Genomic DNA, 15,961 nt, shown 5'->3' with positions numbered 1-15,961 from the left:
TCCCTCTTTGGAGACTGTCACCAGAATTTCTCACTGGGAACCATCACATTTGAAGAACACCCTCCTCTTGTTACCTAGTCTTCACAATTAGCCCCCTGATGGCAGCCAGGACACCATGTGCCATGATTTTGTAACCTACTTGTGGACCCTTGGATTGTTTCTGTTTGTTCAATATTAATAGCACCATAGAGGTGAAGCAAAATATACACACAAGTTTTCCCTTCTCTCAGAGTCATGGGAATGCCAGGCTGGAATCATGGACTCGAGGAGAGCAAACATTCTCCCAGGGCCAAGTTCTATCTCTGAGGGGCTGGCTTTCCAACTACACCGGCAGCATTTTTCACTGAATGAATGAAAGCAGTTTATGCTTAGCTTTGGGGCTGACAGAGGATCTGAAGGTCTACGAATATGCCATGCTCTGCTGGCCTATGACTTTCGTTCTTTGTGCGGTGTCTTCTGCTGGGAATACCTTTTCTTCTTCATCTGGCTGATTCTTGCTTGTCACTGATCAGGTATCAACTCGTTCCTGACTGGCTTCCTATTCTTCCTCCTCCACCTTCCTGCCCCCACCTGACTTGTAGAATTTGCATCTGAGGACCAATCACACTCAGTTCTATCACTGCTTTTGGGTATGTCTGAGCATCTTGAGGATGCAGAGGATTCCCAGTTCATCTCTTTATCTCCAGCATCTCCCCAGGTCTGTCACCTTACCGGTTCTCAGTCAATCCTGGAGGGAGGGGGGAAGAGGGAGGAAGAGGGAAAAGGACCCATCTTTTTTTCCCCTGCTCACCACCCCCTTTAACTGAGGAACTGATTCATTTGCCAAGCATAAAAGCTAAATTTAGGTTTGTTTTTATAAGAATTTACATTCAGAATGTCTTGGAGTTTTAACTTTTATTTTAGAATCCTGACACCCTTTCTTGGCAGGAAGTCTGGAAACCAGGCCATTGACTGGCACAGCCATGGAAGAACCTAACACCTTAGAAGAAACACAACTCCCTCCCACCAACCCGCCACCATACACCAAAGACATGGCTGAAGTTCTCAAAAATAATAACGAAGCCAAAAAGCCCAAAATAGGACTTGATGCAGCGCTTGCCAAGATAAGGGATTTCAGAGACTCCATGACGTTTGGGGTGTAAAACTGCCTGGATGCCAGGCCCTTCTCTGGCTGCTGGGGCTTCAGGGCCCGCTGTGGGGGTGATAGGGAGAAGTGGGGGGGCTCACCGAGGATTCTTCAGTTTCACACATCTCCTCGGGAGTCCTGGGGTCAGGGTGGACGATGAGCTGCTGTATGGAACCCTAGAGGAAAGCAGAGGGGTCAGAGGCCACGTTTACAGCACAAGCACCCCTGGGACACATGACTGTTTTCATACAGAGCAGAACCAGTGAAAGGACAGGAGTGAGAAGTGTTGCCCGAGGCCGTGAAAAGAAAACCATGCCATCTCCAGGCCTGCTCTCATTAAGGGGGACTCTCCCTGGGACAATGTAAAATGAGCCCCACTAACCAGAGAGGTCCTTGGAGAGCTCAGTATTCAAAGTGCAGAATAACAGCAGCCTCTTAACAGTCCCCAGGTCCCTAACTTGTCAGCAACGAACCCTAAAGTACACGCCTCCCCCACCAGAAAGTGTCTCTCCCCCATGGCTTAAAGGTTCCCAGCTGGAAGGACTTGTCCCTAGAGTAGCTGTCAGCCAGCCTCCCTGCTTCCACTCTGCCTCCGCATCCTACTCCTGACAGCCCATTCTCCATATGTGGTGGTGGTGTTAGTCACTCAGTCGCGTCCAACTTTTTGTGACCCCATGGACTGTAGCCTGCCAGGCTCCTCTGTCCACGGAATTCTCCAGGCAAGAATACTGGAGTGGGTTGCCATTCCCTTCTCCAGGGGATCTTCCAGAGCCAGGGATTGAACTCGGGTCTCCTGCATTGTGGGCAGATTCTTTACCATCTGAGCCACCAGGGAAGCCCATCTCCAAGTGAGAGTTTCAAAACTGTTTATTGGATTTTACCTTGTTAAAATCCATATTCCACTGTATTACAGATAAACCCAAACTCCAGCCCAGTCCTGTCTTGAATCAATTGGGAAGGTATCAGTAAGAATCAAAGTGAAAGTGAAAGTTGCTCAGTCTTGTCCAAACTCTTTGCAAACCCATGGACTATACAGTCCGTGGAATTCTCCAGGCCAGAATACTGGAGTGGGTAGCCGTTCCCTCCTCCAGGGGATCCTCCCAACCCTGTAAGAATAGTGGTGACTAAATGAATGACCACAATAACTTGGGATTTGCTTTAGAATGGCTCATTCATAAAAATCCATTTTGACAGTAAAATCAGTCTTCCAATATTTTTTCAAGGCACATTGTCCCAAAGGAGAGAGAGCAACTACCTCACACTCTCTCATCTCAGCTCTTCCACCTTTGCAGAAATTATGTGCAGCCGTCACCTTTTTCCAAAGATAAAATCACTGAAAGATATTACAAACCTTACCCTTTTTATAATGCCTGAAAACAAAGTGCTTTCACACAGGCTAGCTCACATGATTCCACAACCCTATAGCCTAAGTTTTCTAATCCCCACTCACAGATAAGAAACACAGAGAGGATCAGAGAATTCAGCTGCTGTTTAAAATCATCAGGCTACACTGAAAACTCAGGACTAGAATCTAAGTTCTGAGTTTCGAGCCTAGCTTTCGTCCCACTAGCATGCATGCCTCTTTGAGGACATAAGGATAAAATGATAATAAGAACAGTCGCTTGTGTTTGCTGCAGTGTCCAGCAGCCTCCTCGTCTGCAAGACTTGAACTCACAGTGAATCTCTCCAGCCCCGTAGCTCCTGCATTGCCCACAAAGATTCCCGCACTGGGCTCGAAGGTCAAGGCCTGAGAGGACCTCGGAAAGGGGACGTGGCCATGCTCCTCACAGTCCACGAGGAGGGTCACTTCCTCGCCCTGGACGACCACAGCAAAGTAGTTCCACTTGTGGGTCATCACAGGCACCAGGAAGGCGGCGGCCTCACGGGACACCTGGGAGCTAGGCTCCGTGTAGTAGAGGATGACCCGCTGGCGGCCATCCTCCACGCCCGAGAGCCGCAGGCCCAGGTAGATGACCTTCTGGAAGGCGTCTGTGATGGCAAAGAGCACACCGCCTTGGGGGCTGCTGGGCTTCACCCTCACGCTGATGGCGAAGTCCCTGAAGAAGGTGGATGGGATGAGGGTCCTGGCCGGGCGGCCGACGTTGGCACCAGGCCCAAAGCTGTAGGCTGGGAAGCCACCATAGCCGGTGACAAAGGACACAGATGAGGGCAGCGGAACACCAATGAGCTCCGTGAGGTCCAGGTGGCCCTGGGAAGCCAGTTCTGCAGGGAGGGAGAGAAGAAGCCATGCTTCACACATACATTCTACTCTGCTTGGAAATAAGGAGGAAATATACTCAGGAAATGAAATGGGATCCTTCAAGAACCCCACTGCAGCATCTTAATTATGTTTGTCAAACATTTTTGACAATGACCCATAATAAGAAATACATTTACATGGCCACCCAACATGCACGTTTAGACAAATACATATCTGTAACCCTGAAACAGATGTTTCATAAAACATTATTTACTTTTAATACTCACCATGCACTATGATGCTTTCCTTTCCATTTAACAATTCTTTTTCTCTTTTATTTTATTAAAAACATGCTGGAAACAACCTACTAAATTGATTTCATTACCCATGAACAAGTCATGATCAGCAGTTTGGAAAATATATAAGAATATTCCTAGAATATTTCTACAATGTTCCCCCACATCAACATAGGGATTTTCCCCCATTTCTCTCTGTAAAAGGTGGGCAGGTTTGTTTCATTGTGTTTTGAATGAGGTCTACCATTCAAGTGCCTCAGATGTAGGGGAAAAGCGGGACAAAATGAAGTGCTCCCAGACCTAAGGACAACTGAAATTTGCATCATTGTCATGCATTGTCAACTCCCTTTGTCATCGTCTTCATCATGATAGCATCACCCACATTCCCTGATCTCTCATTTTTAGCAGGCTCCAAGCTCTTCACATACATTAGTTCATTTACTCCTCACAACGCTATGAGGATAGGTACTGTTATCCCCATTCTATTCCAGAGAGAACTTGTGTGTGTTCAGTTGCTCAGTTGTGCCCCACTGCAACCCCATGGACTGTAGCCCACCAGGCTCCTCTGTCTATGGGATTCTCCAGGCAACAACACTGGAGTGGGTTGCCATTTCCTACTCCAGGGCATCTTCTGAACCCAGGGATTGAAACTGCATCACCTGTATTGGTAGGTGGCTTCTTTACCACTAGCGCCACCTGGGAAGCCCCAGAGAGAACTTAGAGAAGATAAAAAATTTGCCCAAAGTAAGCCCATCAGAAGTCCAAAGCCAGAGCATCTGACTAAAGAGGCTGTGCTCTTAACCACCACCCCTTGCTGGGAGAAATATAGGGCTCCATTGTGGTGGCCTGGAGAGGACTTAGGCTCATGAGCCTTGAGCCACCCAACCACTATTCCCTGGGAGAAGGCTGCAGGCTGGCTTGCAGTGACCTGCACCCATATGCACCTAAAGTGATGAGATAAGAATGCAGGTCCCAGGGAGAGGTGGACAGGAACCCTGCAGATGGACAATAGATACAAACTGAATTTTGAAAAAGTAATGTTTGAAAAAAGGAATGTAAGATTGTCATTTTATTTAATCTGTTTAGATTGATTACATGTTGAGATGATAATTTGGGGAAACCCTGGGCTATATAAAATATATTATTAACATTTTTAAGACAAGAATAACATGAGGAATCGGCATGGGCTCAGCACTCCACTTAAGAAAGGAAATATCAACTCAGCCAAAGCTCTCAGGAACTCTCTGATCCTTTCCCCCTGCCCATGCCCCAGAGGCAGCCACTCTAGGGGTCTGGTGTTTATCATCCCCATGCATGCCTTTGTGTGTTTACTACATGAGTACATGTCTCTAACAGAACACAGCACTGCAGTGCCTGTCTCCTAACCTCATGTAAGTGTTAGCAGGCTGCATGTATTCTTGAACTTTTTTTTTCCCATTCAACATTGTATTTTTGTGATTTATCCCTGTAGAGTGTGGCTCCAAGTCTCATGTTTTCATAGCAGTATTCTATGTATAAATAAGTCGCTGCAGATTACTTCATCTTTCTGCTGATGGAAAGTGAGGTTTCCCATCACTATTACAACCACTGCTGCTACGGACTTTCTTATCCACATCTCCTTGTGCTTACCTGTGCAAGTGGGTCCGCCACTTAGGGGTAGAATTATTCAATGACATGGACATTTGCACCTGTAACTTCACTGAGTATGGCTAAATTGCTCTCTTAAGCAACTGTGCCATTTAAAAAAACCTGATCTATAACCAAAAAATAACACTGTATAAGTTTAAGGTGAACAAAGTGTTGATCTGATACCCTTGTATACTGCAATATGATTACCACTCTAGCATTAGTTAAAGCCCACATCACATGCCAGAATTATCATTTCTTTTTGATGCAATTATCATCTTAATTATCATTAAGATGCAACTGTGCTATTTTACACGCCCACCAGAAGCATGTTCCTGCCAACATTTAAGGGAGGTACAGAGATGAGATTTGGGGAGCAGTCCATGGGGCTTTTCAACTACAGCGATGATGTTATTTCTTAAACTAGGTGATATTCGAAAGTATTCCTTGTAGTATTCTTTGTTAAAAACTGTCATGGTAAATATTTCACAACACTAAAGAAAATGATCATTGCATCTTCAGCAAAAGGGCAAGTTTGATCATGTTGAGGCCCTGATGAGAAGGCTTCTCTGGTCATCTGTGCGCTCAGGGTCCCCAGCGGCCTGGGCACCTGGCTGGAGAGGTCTCTGTGGTCTAGACCCAGCAGCACTTTGACTCCACGGGATGCCCAACGATGTCCCTCCAGTGCCCCATGCCACAGCAGGTCCTCTCCCCTCTATGTCAAATGCTGTTCCCTCCGCCACCTCATCCCACTGGCTATTTTTACCAGAGTAACTCCTCATTCTTCACCACCCCCCACCAAAATCCCTTGTTTCACCTCCTGACCTACTTCCTCCTCCTTCAAAACACACTAGGGTCCACCCACTTTCACCCCCTGTACACTGCAGGTCACTGTTGTGTCACTTGTCTCTCTCCCCATTGGACCACGCCATTCATCTCTATGTTCCTGCATCCAGCTCAGTGCCGAGGAATGAATGAATGAAAAAAAATGAACAAATAAATGAAATTTAACCTCTTTAGTCTACAGAAAGAAGGCAAAACTGAGGTTAAAAGAGGGAAGGGGTTTGGCAGTTATAAACAAACCTGATTCTCAATCCAATGCTTTTTCTGTCCACTTTGCAATTTGCATTAAAACAGAAAGTAAAATATAGCAAACTCAAGAAGGCAAAAATAAGAAGATTCATAAATTTGGTTAAATTTAATAACACAAAAATTTTTAAAGTTCTGCATAGCAAAAATCAATTCCCACAGTGTCAAATAAAACCCCAACCTGGACAAAAATATTTCCTGCATATATCACAGACAACAAACAAATTACCTTAATACACAAAACAAATGAATAAGCAGGAGGTCAATAATCCAAAGATACTTGGAAAGACTGAAGGAGGGAGAAGGGGATGACAGAGGATGAGACTGTTGGACGGCATCACTGACTCAATAGACATGAGTTTGGGCAAACTCCAGGAGACGGTGAAGGACAGGGAAACCTGGTGTGCTGCTGCCCATGGGGTTTCAAAGAGTGGGACATGACTGAGAGACTGAACAACAAAATAATCCAAAAGAAAAAATGAGCAAAGAATAGGAAATGCTTTCCATGGTAAAAGAAAAAAAAACGGCTATTAAACATATAAACAGATACTTAGCCTCATTCAGAACAAGAAAGATAGAAGGTAAGATCATGAAGAGACAGCATTTTCCCTATCAGACTGGCAAAGATCAAAATGTTGGATAACATTCTGTTTAGCAAGGGTTTGAGGGAACAGGCCATTTCATGCACCGCTGGTAGAAGTGTAAAGTGGATAACATCTGTGGGAGGAGCACTTTCACTATATTTATCAAAATTAAAAGTGCATATGTTACTCTTTGACGCAGCGGTTATACTTCTATGACTTTTTTAAACAGATAAAGTTATATATGCGACATACAAAGAACTTACAAGAATAGCCATTGCAGCATTGTTTAAAATGTATCTGAACATATCTAAACCATTCCATCTTGGAATTCTTGGAGAATGGTTAAATAAATACTAACTTTTGTTATATTCACACAATGAAATCCAATGCAGCCTTTATTTATTTTTTTTAAATATTTATTTATTTGGCTCCCTCAGCTCTTCGTTGATCATGCTTAGCTGTGCTGTGCCATGTGGGATCTTGGTTCCCTAATTAGGGGCTAAACCCACAATCCCTGCACTGCAAGGCAGATTCTTAACCACTGGACCACCAGGCAAGTCCCCTTGTGAAGCCTTTAAAAGGTGTGATACCTTAGGTATTAATATGAAACAAGAGCCAACTCATTGGAAAAGACCCTGATGCTGGGAAAGTTTGAGGGCAGGAGGAGAAGCGGGTGACAGAGGATGGCATCATCGACTCAATGGACATGAATCTGAGCAAACTCCCGGAAACAGCAAAGGACGGGGAAGCCTGGCAAGCTGCAGTCCACGGGGTCACAAAGAGTCGGACACAGCTGAGCAACTAAACAAAAACAACAACAAGATGTATTAACTAGAAACAAACAGAAAAACAAGGTGCAGAATAGAATTGCTATCCATTGGAAGTACATATACAAATACAAATTAAATACATAAAATATATATTAGAATATCTCTAGAAAGATACACAAGAAGCTGAGGCCAGAGACTGTCTCCAGGGAAGGAAGCTGGTGGCTGGGTGACAACAGGAGATTTTCTTCTCACTGGATACTCTTTTGTACTTTTTGAATTTTACCTCAAGTACATGATGTGAAAAATAGACATTTACATATTTTTAAAGATATTAACTCTTTACATCCTCTTTTAGAAAGTACAAAATCTTCTCTTCATGTTTTTCCTCACTCAAAAATAGCCCATTTTTGTATAGAAAGGGGAAAAGAGTGAAAAGAAAAGAAACAGAAATAAAAGCAAGCACCCCACTGAGACTTTTCTCCCCTCCACAGTTTAAAGATAAAAACAAAATAAAAGCATGAATACCCTGCTGATAGCTTTGCTTTCTTCTCCATCTGATCCAGTGAAAGCTTTTCCTCCAGCTCCTCTCTCTCTCCTACTGAGAATAGGAGAGGAAGTCCCTTTCTGGTGGGATGCTCCAGGTTTGCAGAATGTGTGGTTCCACAGAGGGTTATATGACCCAGGCCTCTCATCCAGAGGCTTGTTTCTAAGTGGTGTCCCAAGGGCTCAAGGGACAGGTGGGGGTTCAGGGGACTCAGGGACAGGGGTTGAGAGGTTCCCACCCAGAAGTCTGCTTAAACCAGCCCAGTGCTGCCATGTAAAGCAGTAAAGCCCAGGCTTCCCCGTGGCCATTTTGGGAACTCTTAGTTCCAGGAGGATTCTGTTTCAGAAAAAAAAACAAAAATCACTCATCTAGCCAACCTCCTTATTTTATAGACAGGGAAATAACGGTCAAGGAGAGAGTTTCACGACCAGGACACACATCCAGGAAGTAACAGGTGGAGCAGTGAAACAAGAATGGGCAGAGAGGAGATGTGATTCTGCCTTGAGGTGATTTGGAGTGGCAGGTGACCCACAAGTGGTGCCCCTCCATGACCCCTGGGCTGCCCTAGCCACGCTAGGCACAGGCCACTGGTGGGCCAGCTAGAGAGTGGACAGAAGAGGCAGCCTGTAGAGAACTGCCTTGGTGCTGGACAGAGCTGGGTTCAGATCCAGCCTGTGCCAGTTGCCAAGTGGGCAGCTTTTAGGGGGATAACTTACTGGTGATGTAGGAATGTCCCACCCATCTCATATATGGGGACCAAATGAGATAATGGAGGAAAAGTACAAGTGCTCAACAAATAGTAGAAACTGGTCTTCTGTTTGACCCCAAGGTATAAGCTTGGCAAAAACCAAAGTCTGCCAAAGAGATCCGTTCCTAATCCTACCTGCCCCCTGCTGCCCAAACCTCAGCTATGAGGGAGAACCAGCTTACAAGCAGCAGGCAGCAGGCCTTGCTTCCACTGGGTCAGCCACAGGGGGAGCCAAGCCACAACCTAAAGGAAGCCCAAGTCAGCCCCTGCTGTGCTCTCAGCAACCACCCCCTCCCTCCACACACACTGTCCCACTGCGTGCTGTGGTATGGCAGGGAGTGACCCCTGGCCTGGAATGACCCATGCTCAGGGCTGCGCCTGGGCCTACTGGCTCACTTCCCCTTGGCCTCTGGCAGGAGGGCCACCTGCTCAGGCAGCCACCAGGGAGGGAAGAGAAGCCAGGAAGCCAAGACAAACAGACCCAGCAGCTAGGTCCATAGGCTTGTCCTGGGATGGCTCTGTGCTGGGTGGGAAGCGGGGGGATAGAGATCACAGCTGGTGGGAGGATGTTCTACCATCCTTGAGGGGTAAGACTAGAGGGGGTGGTGCTAATAGGGGACTGATCACAGAACTCTCTAGCCTCAGGAACCTTGGGGCCCTTTTTGGGAGGGTGCCACACTTCTCCACAGATAACTGCCTATCTCATAGGACATCTGACCTCAGTCTTAATCTCACTTCATTAATGCATAGCGATAGCTTCATTTCTGGGCTTCCCATGTGGCACTAGTGGTAAAGAGCTCACCTGCCAATGCAGGAGATGCAGGAGATGTGGGTTTGATCCCTGGGTTGGGAAGATTCCCTGGAGGAGGGCATGGCAACCCACTCCAGTATTCTTGCCTGGAGAATCCCATGGAAAGAGGAGCCTGGTGGGCAATGGTCCACAGGGTTGCAAAGAGTCAGATACGACTGAAGTGACTTGGCATGCACACAGGCAGGTTCATTTCAATGGGGGTTCTTCAACCCACTTTTCCATTTGTGAATTTGATAACATTTGTGAAGCCCCCACATCATTCCTTGTGTGCAGCTGGGGATGTGGAACTGAAACCAGAATGTAGGCTCTCAAGGAGTTCCTGATCCAGATGTCTCTGTTAGCAGTCATCCATTTATGCTACTCACAAACTCTAGAGCCTTCAATGGCTCCCCAGCACCCTCAGAATCAAGTCAAAATTCCACTCAAGACACCTTCTGATTCATCTCTTCATTCTCCCCCTTTCCTTGTTCTTGTCTTTGCTCACTCTGTTCCTTGTATTGGTAACACCTTCCCCTATCTTTTCACAGCTGAAACTTTCTAAGCTCACTCAGCTGCACCCCTAAGACCCCAGAGCTTCACTCCTGCACTATACACAGAGCCACAGGCATGACTCCCCCATTCAAATACCCACATGAGAGCTTGGCAGAGAGCAGGCACTCAGCGCTGTGGCCTGAGGAAAGGGGACAGACAGATGCAACTGGGCCTCACTCTCCTCAAGTCTTTGGTTTGGGCACTGGAGTACAACTTTGCAGCAGCCCCTTCCGAGGGCACAGGGAAGAGGAATCAGACGGCTTTAGAGGTGGACTGGGCAGAGGAAAATCTGAACAGTCACCACATGGTGAAACTTTCCTCCCAGGGGTCCAAAGCCAGTTTCCATGGAAACTGGGACAGAATTCTAGTGATGAAGAAACAAACAGGGCAGGGTTCAGGTTTTCTTTCCACAGAGATGACAGTGACCAGAGGCCAGAGGAGGTGAAGAACTGGAACCCTTACGTCTCCTCCTCTCCAGGATAGCTAATATCTCTCTTCCCCAAGCAGGCCTCAGTTTCTCCTTCTGAGTAATGGGCTGGTTCAGCCCTTCCATCTGTGGGGTCCTGAGGCAGTGCCTGGGGTTAGCCTGGGCTATGGAGCTCTGCCTCCTCAGGGAACTGAATTTGGCTTTGCAAAGCTCCATCTTCATCTCACAGATGAGCATCTGGGACCTGAGCCCAGTGCTCGTGCTTGTCAGCCCCAAGAGACTGAGGAGCATTCCTCTGGCTCTAGGTCAAAGAGGGCTGCAGAGAAGCCAGACAGGGAGGCTGAGGACACTTCAGGAACGTGCGCGGCAGCGGCCCCTGGTGGCCCTACAAAGAACTGCACCCATGAAACCCAAGAAAGGCTTCCTGGGCGGCTGCTGCCTGAGCCTGGGGAAACTGGGAGAATGCGGTCCCAACAATAGAACCAGAGTCAGGTCTGGAAGTGACCCAAGAGAGCAGGCCTGAGGTCAGTGGGGAACTGTGGACAAGACAGGACTAGAACCAAGGTGCCTCCCTGCCATCCTCTGCCCCTTTCCTACCCCGGCTGTCTGGGAAGGCAAAGGGTGTTCCCCTTCCTACATCCCATTTCCACCTGCAGCTGTGAAGACTACAGAACACTTCAGTCAGCTTAAACAGCAACTCACTGACTCCTCCTGCTCCCACTGGGGCAGGCACAGGGGTCCAGATGACCCCAGGTTCCTGGAGCCAGCAGGCTAAGTGTGTATAGGTAAAGTGCGCCTGACTGCCCTGGGGGCCCCAGCAGGGCATCTCTGCCCTGGATTTCCCTGCACTCAGAGGGGAGATCCCCAATACCTTCTATGATGCCTGCTGCAAGTTCACCAAGCCACAGACTGGATGCAGAAAATGTGCAGCTCACCATCTGGAGAAGGAGCTTCCTCCGCCACATCCCCTTCCCACAACGAAAGTCCATCTGGTTACTGCTTGCATATGTCCACTGTCCAGGAACTCATTCCCCACTCTAGGGCAACCCTGGCCACTGCTGGGCAAATCGAAGTCAGTAAGCTGAGGCATGTCCCCCTGTAGCCCCCACCCGCCTGGCTGGGCCTAACTCTGCTCTCTGGACCACACACGAGTCAGCCTGGACTTCCACACCACGGCCTCTCAGACATTATACAGGGTGGGACCCTGGCCTGCAAGGCAGACTCTGCTACCAGCCCAATGTGGTGGTCTCCTTTCTCTCTGAGCCTCAGGTTCCTCATCTGTGAAATGAGAGGCTTGCATCAGATGGCTTCCAAAGGCCTTTGCCAGGTCTGAATGTCTCCAACTTTGCATCCTCAGCTCCCATCTGTTTTCCAGTTTCTCTAACCACTCTTAACTGCCGGTTCCTTCAACCCACAGCCTTCAGGCCTGGAAGGAATGACTCCAAAAGGGACCAGCACAAATCCAGCCCTCCCCGCACAGATGTCCTTGCCTTTGGGCAGCACAACCTGGCCACAGGCAATGAGCACTGTGCCCAGGAAAATGTCATGGCTCTGCCTGGGAGGAAACATCACCCCACCCAGCCTGGAGTCCCCAAGGCGCCCAGCTCTACCTGACTCCCTTCCCAAGGAAAGTGAGTGGAACAGAATTCCTGCTACAGGGGTTCTATCTGCACCCAGCAAAGATTCAAGAGGTTCTTAGAAAAACCTACCACCCAATGCATTTCTTAGAAAAAAGAACTGTTTCCCTGCCAGGGAAAAAAATCCTGGATCAACTTAGAAGGGAGACCTGGGCTTGCCAACAATCAAAGACCTCATTTTTCTGAATTACAGAAGAGCATTTTTCTACATGTAAACTTAGAACGTCTCTTTCCCTTTTCCGGTTTTCATATATAGTGCAAGAATTTTCCTGCTCAATGAAGTTACTGTATGAGCTTTCCTTTCTCTCTCTCTTGCTCTGTCTCTCTTTCCTTCAGGCCTCTGACCTAAACTGAGAAAAGGATGGTTTTGAAGGGGCCTGGAGGTGGTCAGAGACCTAGCAGGGTGTGGGCTCTGCAGCCTGGCTCCCCTGCCTGGCAGCTGGAAGGAGCTGGGTCCAGCTGTGAGCCCCAGCACGAATAAGTCTGCACCCAGCAGCATCCCCTCTGGTTTCTGAAGCATCCTCTCATCTGTTCCCTCTGCCAGAAGGGAGGCAAGATGGGGTCATTCTCCCATTTGGCAAAGGAAGGAATCAAGCCCCAAAGAGGGGAAGTAACTCGCCCGAAGCCCCAGTGCAGGAGCCAACCTGTTATAGCCCACTGCCTCCTGGCTTCCCCCACGGCCCTCCATCTGTGTCCCCACAGTCCCTGACCACTCCTCCACCTCAACACACTCCTCTCTGCATTCTGATGGTTAGTTCCCTTCCTTCCCTGATATGCATAGACATGGGCTCCTGGGCATGGACCATGCAGACCCATCTCTCAGTCCCCAGTACCAGCACAGTCTGGCAAGGGTGACCCATAAAGGGATGAAAAGAAACAATAAGATCTGTGGCTAAGATTTCCTGTGGGCATGCTGCGTGACAGGAACTATTCAAAGAGCTTTCCATCCATCATTTTTTCACCCTTGATTCTTTATGAAGTAGATAATATCATTAACCTCATTTTACAAGACAGAAAATTGAGGCTTGGAAAAGTCAATTACTGCCCCCAAGGTCATGAAGATAATGAGAAACTGGAGTCAGGATTCAAATCTGACTATGTAGTATGACGTGGTATGAAGGTCCCAGCCCTAACCACTCATCAGAGTCACCCAAGGAGCTTCTGAAAAGACAGGGGTCTGCCCTTCCTGCCCGGCCCTATCAAATTAGAGTCTTCCAGAGTCTGGCCCGGGTGAGTCTAATGCCCTCGCCTGGTTGGCAGACACAGGTAAGGGTTAACCACCTGGGCTTTGGGAGCAGAACAACCTGGGTGTGAGCCCTAGGTCCACCACTAACTGGGGTGGGCAAGCCAATTGGCTTCTCTGAGCTGTAGACTAGTCTGTAGAGCAGGGAAGCAACAGAAGAGACTGGAGAGAATAGACAACATTCTATTGTCCTGGAGAGAGTGGACAAACCAAAGAGGGCCATGCTCAGCACAGGGCTCAGCCCATCAGGAGCACTCAGGACCCAGCAAATAGACTGCCTGTGAGCCAGGTACCCTTGTGGTCTCTGCAGTTACCCTCACAGCCATCCCCAACTGTTAGCCATTACAGAATAAATAATAAAATCGGATAAGCAGGCCCAGAGACCAGGGAACTGATGAGTTGAGCCTGGAGAGTGGTATGACTCTCATCCTGTGGCCAGGGCCTGCACCACCCGCTACACACACACACACACACATACACCGTGAGCTAGGCAGAACTGGCTCCAGTGTAAGAGCCACACTTGAGCCCCAGGAAGCAGGCAGTGTGTCTTGCTCTCCTGTTGCAGTGAGGGCCTTCAGACCTCTTCCTCATGGCCTTCCCTGAACCTGGGTTCAGAGGCACTGCAGGGACCACATGCATCAAGTGATACAGTAAAGGCTGGAAGGTGTGGGCAGGCATGAGGGCCGTGGGCATCTGGGAAGAGTCTTGCAGTACCTTCTCTCAGTTTATGGCCAGTCCTTTTCCACTTGGGGAACAAAGCCTCTTTGAGTGTGATGGAGGCCTGGGCTCCTGAGGATGACATCAGCTGCAGTGAGTCATTACTCCAGGCAGCAGCTCCGGAGGACTCGGCCTCCGGCTCTGCAAGGAAAACTCACTGGCCTGGAGGAGAAGGGGCCTGCCCAGGGTACGGGAAGGGGACCAGAGAGGAATAGGTGGCGACCTGCTGGGAGCAGGCAATTTCAGGAGCTCCTGACGATGCCTGGCTCAGCACTGCAAGGGGGCATAGAACCAAGGGTGGCAGGGTGGCAGGGTCAGGGCAAATGTGTGGACCAGATGGTTCCTAACTGTTCCCGGGGGGGCAGGGGAAGCAGGAGTGTGGGGCAGGATGTGGAGGAGGCCACCAGCAGGAGAGGGGAGGTTAAGGAGGAGGCCTGCCCCCCCAGCCCCCTAACACACATGGACAGTCATACATGCATCCCACACACTCATAGATTCACACTCGAAAACCACACTCATACACACACTCTTACCTATTCACACACTCACACCTCTCTACAGTTACCCATACACACACATTCACACAGACACATATCTTTACCTGCATTCATCCCATGCTCAAGCACCCTGATGCCTTCATACACTCACACACATATCCACCTGCAAATTGTTCATGGAGACTCTCACACATGCTCACTCACCTATCCTGATCCACACACTCACTCCAAAGCAACTCAGATCTGATTTGCTTAATATGCTGTTGTTTAGTCGCTAAGTCATGTTCAACTCTTTGCAACCCCATGGACTATAGACCACCAGGCCCCTCTGTCCATGGAATTTTCCAGGCAAGAATAATGGAGTGGGTTGCCATTTCCTACTCCAGGGGATCTTCCTGACCCAGGGATAAAACCCGCATCTCCTGCGGCTCCTACACTGCAGGCAGATTCTTTACCACGCCTCCAGGGATTGGGTGGCAGGGAAGTTCTTGCTTAGTTTATTGGGTTCCAATTATGGTCTCATTCGGAAAGAATTCTGCAGCTAAAAACTAACCCCCCAATATAGAGCCACCCAATAGAAACCTTTCCATATTGAAGTGAGGGCACTGTAGGGGCAGGTATTCACCAGGGGACCCACAGCGAGTCCGCAGCCCACTCTTTCTTCTCCAGTTGCCTCTGTAAAGGGCTGGAGATCTTCGACTGCACTTCCTACACACAGGGTTTCTGTTTCTCTGATGTGGGCACATTGTCCAGATTCTCCCCCTTGTCAGTAAAACCTTCTTTTTAGAATACTAGATTTGGACCATGTCTTCACACAGCATCGAACCCAATTAACTCATTCTCTCGGAATCAGTGCTAGAAACAGCTGAGCAAGAAGTATGCACTGCAGGTGATACGGGCACCTGGTAGAGCCTGGCACAGGTAGGACCCCAATAAGTGTTAATTTCATGACTGTATGAGGGACAAATAATGACGGACCACGTGTATTGAGCCCTTACTGTGTCTTGGGTGCCATGTACTTTAGCTGCAGAGCAGTGGTTCTCAACCCTGGCTGCACAGAATCACTGGGGAGATTTTTTGAAAATGCTGATGCCAGCGTCCCACTCCCAGAGATG

At 48.4% G+C, this 15,961-nt stretch overlaps 1 protein-coding gene across 9 annotated transcripts in view; it reads right to left on the bottom strand.

Annotated features, from left to right (window-relative positions):
• Window positions 1–15,961, bottom strand: part of COL15A1 (collagen type XV alpha 1 chain) — a 102,488-nt gene that overhangs the window by 63,659 nt on the left and 22,868 nt on the right. For all 9 annotated transcript variants that reach the window (XR_014060097.1, XR_014060096.1, XM_081512036.1 and 6 more), the window contains 2 exons: window positions 2,802–3,349; window positions 1,228–1,302 (listed from right to left, as the gene is read on the bottom strand). Coding sequence is in view for 7 of the 9 variants with exons in the window: in XM_081512036.1 (XP_081368162.1) it covers window positions 1,228–1,302; window positions 2,802–3,349 (623 nt within the window). In the remaining 2 variants the exon portion in view is untranslated. The remainder of the gene's footprint in view (window positions 1–1,227; window positions 1,303–2,801; window positions 3,350–15,961) is intronic.

Source organism: Giraffa tippelskirchi, chromosome 1 (assembly GCF_054371585.1).
Source record: "Giraffa tippelskirchi isolate mGirTip1 chromosome 1, T2T-mGirTip1v1.2.pri, whole genome shotgun sequence".
Taxonomy (NCBI): domain Eukaryota; kingdom Metazoa; phylum Chordata; class Mammalia; order Artiodactyla; family Giraffidae; genus Giraffa; species Giraffa tippelskirchi.
The sequence above is the reverse complement of the archived record's forward strand: the minus strand, read 5'-3'. Positions and strand labels throughout refer to the sequence as shown.